This window comes from Oratosquilla oratoria, chromosome 13 (genome assembly GCF_046742065.1).
Source record: "Oratosquilla oratoria isolate Oo_2021 chromosome 13, ASM4674206v1, whole genome shotgun sequence".
In the NCBI taxonomy this organism is placed as follows: domain Eukaryota; kingdom Metazoa; phylum Arthropoda; class Malacostraca; order Stomatopoda; family Squillidae; genus Oratosquilla; species Oratosquilla oratoria.
The window spans coordinates 22,980,442-22,984,084 of record NC_134789.1 but is presented as its reverse complement, the minus strand read 5'-3'; the positions used below and the strand labels follow the sequence as shown (position 1 = coordinate 22,984,084).

The following is a 3,643-nucleotide window of genomic DNA, read 5'->3' as shown; positions in this document are numbered from 1 at the left end:
GTGTACGTGTATGCGCTTTTGCGTTTATGTATGTACAAGTGTTTATGCGTGTAGACGTGTGTGCATATAACATTATATAAATAAAGGTTGGAAGTCTGGCGTCAGCAGACCTGGGTCCATAGTTACGTTCCATAAACGTTCACACACTTCGTAAACACGATCTCGTGTTGAGGCAGACATGAACGTCACACAAACGTCACGTGAACGTCACACGAGCGTCACGTGAACGTCACACGAAAGGCATGTGAACATACCATTGTCACCTGAACGTCACACGAGCGTAACACGAAGGTTACACAAATGTGACATGAACGTGACATGAGCGTCACACGCACGTCACACGCACGTCACACGTAGCTTCGCGAGTGTTTACGTACTTTTTTACATAAGAAAATGACGATAATATCAATTTACTCTAACAGCTGTAGAACTCAATTTCAGGTTGACTTACTAAAATAATAAATCTTCTTCAAGTTCTGAATTCTTAAAACTTTTGTTGAATTTTAAGAATACAATTCACAATAAAATCTTTCGTCTTTTTCGTCAAGCCCCTCCTTCTTATGTCAACAAATTATTTATGTTTGTGACAAGAAGGTCCTCTCAAACAATTACATAAATGCCAGACATGCTCTTTGTGCGTTGCCAAGATCAAAATTAAGTAGTCTTTCATCATCCCTGGCACGTGTCAACCTGACAGACTCAAGCCTTTTTCTACAATGTCGCCTTTCATATGTTTTATATTAGATAATGCAAGACGATTTAATTTATACAAAGGAGAAAATGGAACCTTGTCTTACCCGTTATCTAAATAAAATAATCTACATTAGCCAGAATAAAATGTATGAATATGCAAAAGGGTTAAGAATTTATCGCTGAGTTAAAGTGTTCGTCAATATCGTTTATCAGCGAATGGTTAAAGTCTTTGTTTACATCGGCAGCCATATTGGATTTATGATGTCATGTCGCGTATTACCTTTGAAATGAAGTCAGTGGTTGGTCCAATAGCCTATATCAAAGATCCTGTATACAAAGTCTACCATCATTGGCTGAAATATCCTCGCATTTGACATAACATCACATCGGCTTCGGATTTTGCATTTTTGTACAGCACAGGGCGATATGACGTCACTCTTAAGCTCCGCCTCCTTCCACGTAAACAGCCCATCTCATTAACTAACATGTCCTTGGAATCCACATGACGTCACGTCGGGCTCGGACGTTGTGATCTCGTACCCGCGCAGGGCGATATGACGTCATTATTAAGCTCTGTCTCCTTGCACGTAAACAGATTTATACAATTGAGTTTAACTTATATTTTGTGATTCTTTTCCTTGCGTGCCGTCGCGTTGTGGCGTACTGGTATCACACTCTTCTCACAGCCACTTGGCCTCGAGATCGATTCCGACGTCCACCTGCGACCGATTCTTGCTCGGCGTCTTCTATGAGGTAGCCTTCATACAATATACCTCTCAAAGAAATATATCATTCGATATGTAATGAAACGATTTGAAGTAAAAAAGAAAAGAAAAAAGATATGAAGCATACAGTACGAAAGGGGCTTCACAGGGTTAAGTGATTGGCCAGGTAGGTCAATGATAGGGAGGGTGATTTAAACGATTGGCTGGGCGTGTTAAATGATTGGTTAGGCGAACGACTTATTGAGTGGGCGGGCTAAGGGATTGGAAAACAGGATGATTGATTGTGTAGGAGGGACAAGTGATTGGGGAGCTGGGTGAGCGGGTGAAGTGATTGGGCAGGCGGGAGAATGATTGGGAGGTATTAAGGGTTAAGTGATTCGGGGGTGAGTTGAGCGAATGGGTGTGGGGTTAAAGTGATTGGGCAGGCGGGCTGAGTGATTGGACAGGCGAGCAAGTGATTAGGGATAATAAATTGTTTGTGTAATTTCACGGGGTTCAACAGCTTGACCTTATGTTGCTTGAAGCCATTTCTTAAAGACTTTTTTTTTTTTTTTTTTTTTTTTTACAAATTTTTTACTCGCACATTTTTTCGATTTTTTTCTTTAAGATTTTTTTTCGATATTTTATTCTTCAAGAAAGTTTTCTTCATTTCTTTTTCTATTTTTTTTTCTCTCTCTTCCAGATCCATTCCCTGTGGGCTCTCCCGACGACCCATTCCAGGACGAAGACTGGGCCGGGTACTCTCCTGACCTCTTCTGGGAGGCTGAGGTCGCTGCAGGTATGTTCATAAGACACACAGCCACAGACGCACACAAACACACACACGTACACACTCATAGACACAGATATAGACAGTAATAGATATGATGTCACACACACACACACACACACACACACACACACACACACACACACACACACACACACACACACACACACACACACACACACACACACACACACACAAACACACACTAGCAATTTCATTTAGCTGAGAGGGGTTATCAAGATTAACAATCATAGCTTAGATTTTCTAGTAAGGCACAGAATCATCTTTATAAGTTCCGTGAGTTCCCACTCTGAAGCCAATGCTCTAATATTAGGTTAATGAATCAGGAACCTTTTAACAATGTGTCTTCCTCCTTTACTTCCTTTAGGTCAGTCTGGTCTGACGGAAGTCGAGATGGGTCCTCCGCTCAACGAGACGGATCCTCCGAAATGGCTCGAACTCGCCGTAGCCGTTGACTACTCCGTCATCCGCTTCCACGGGAAGGATGAGGTCGAAAAATACGTCCTCACCCTCTTCAACATCGTGAGTACCCGACAATAATCTTCATTCATCCCCGGTACTATGTTCTCATATATGTCTTCGTCGTCGTAGTCTACGTCATCCTTTTCCCTCTGTTGATATTGCCCTTCCTCCTGATCGTTCTTTTTCTTCTCCTCCTCCAAGCTGACTTATTCTTTGAATAATTCATTACGTCGTTGAATCTATTGGTCCGCGTTATCAGTTGTGTCTACAAAATGGTGCTTATGAGTTTGAAATTCAAGAAAAGTTTAAATATTTCTCTCAATTATAGTCTGGTCTATCTACTCCATGCATGTTTGCAAATCTTCAGATTGATGTTTATTATTTTCTTGGCACAGCTGGTAACGCTGATCAATGAATTTTTTAATACAACGAAACGTTTTAAAGAGTGAGTACATATTTCGGAACACACTCTACATTTTAGCGTAGTAGACGCACCTCCCTCTGGTCGTTAACCGAGACCTGGAGCCTGAGCGCTGAGACTCGCTTTACGCCGACGGGAGGGAGAGTGTAACGTCACTGCGGACGCGGCCAAATTTGTTGCCAGCATGTGAAACATTCGACGAAAAGAGCCTCCGGGTGAGGTTTACGTCTTGTTGACAACAAGATGAACACGGGCACGGCACATCAGTCTCATGTTTCTTCGTGTTTGCCGCATGTCGGAGGCAAGTGTGGACGCACGAAGGAAAGATGATCCTAAACAAAAGATGGATGTAGATAAGATTGTGGCTGAGGTCACAAGTCAATGAATTGGTTTTCGTTGTGTTATTGAAAACGTTATGTTCCTTATCAAAAAACAAGGTGCACACACACACACACACACACACACACACACACACACACACACACACACACACACACACACACACACACACACACACACACACACGCACACACACACGCACACACACACACA

General features: G+C 42.3%; 1 protein-coding gene across 2 annotated transcripts in view; it reads left to right on the top strand.

Annotated features, from left to right (window-relative positions):
• Window positions 1-1,526: 1,526 nt before the first annotated feature.
• LOC143032123 (A disintegrin and metalloproteinase with thrombospondin motifs 1-like) overlaps window positions 1,527-3,643 on the top strand; it is a 173,395-nt gene continuing 171,278 nt past the window's right edge. For both annotated transcript variants that reach the window (XM_076196581.1, XM_076196582.1), the window contains exons 1-2: window positions 1,527-2,196; window positions 2,576-2,730. In XM_076196581.1, the coding sequence (XP_076052696.1) occupies window positions 2,602-2,730 (129 nt within the window). In that variant the 5' untranslated portion in view covers window positions 1,527-2,196; window positions 2,576-2,601. The remainder of the gene's footprint in view (window positions 2,197-2,575; window positions 2,731-3,643) is intronic.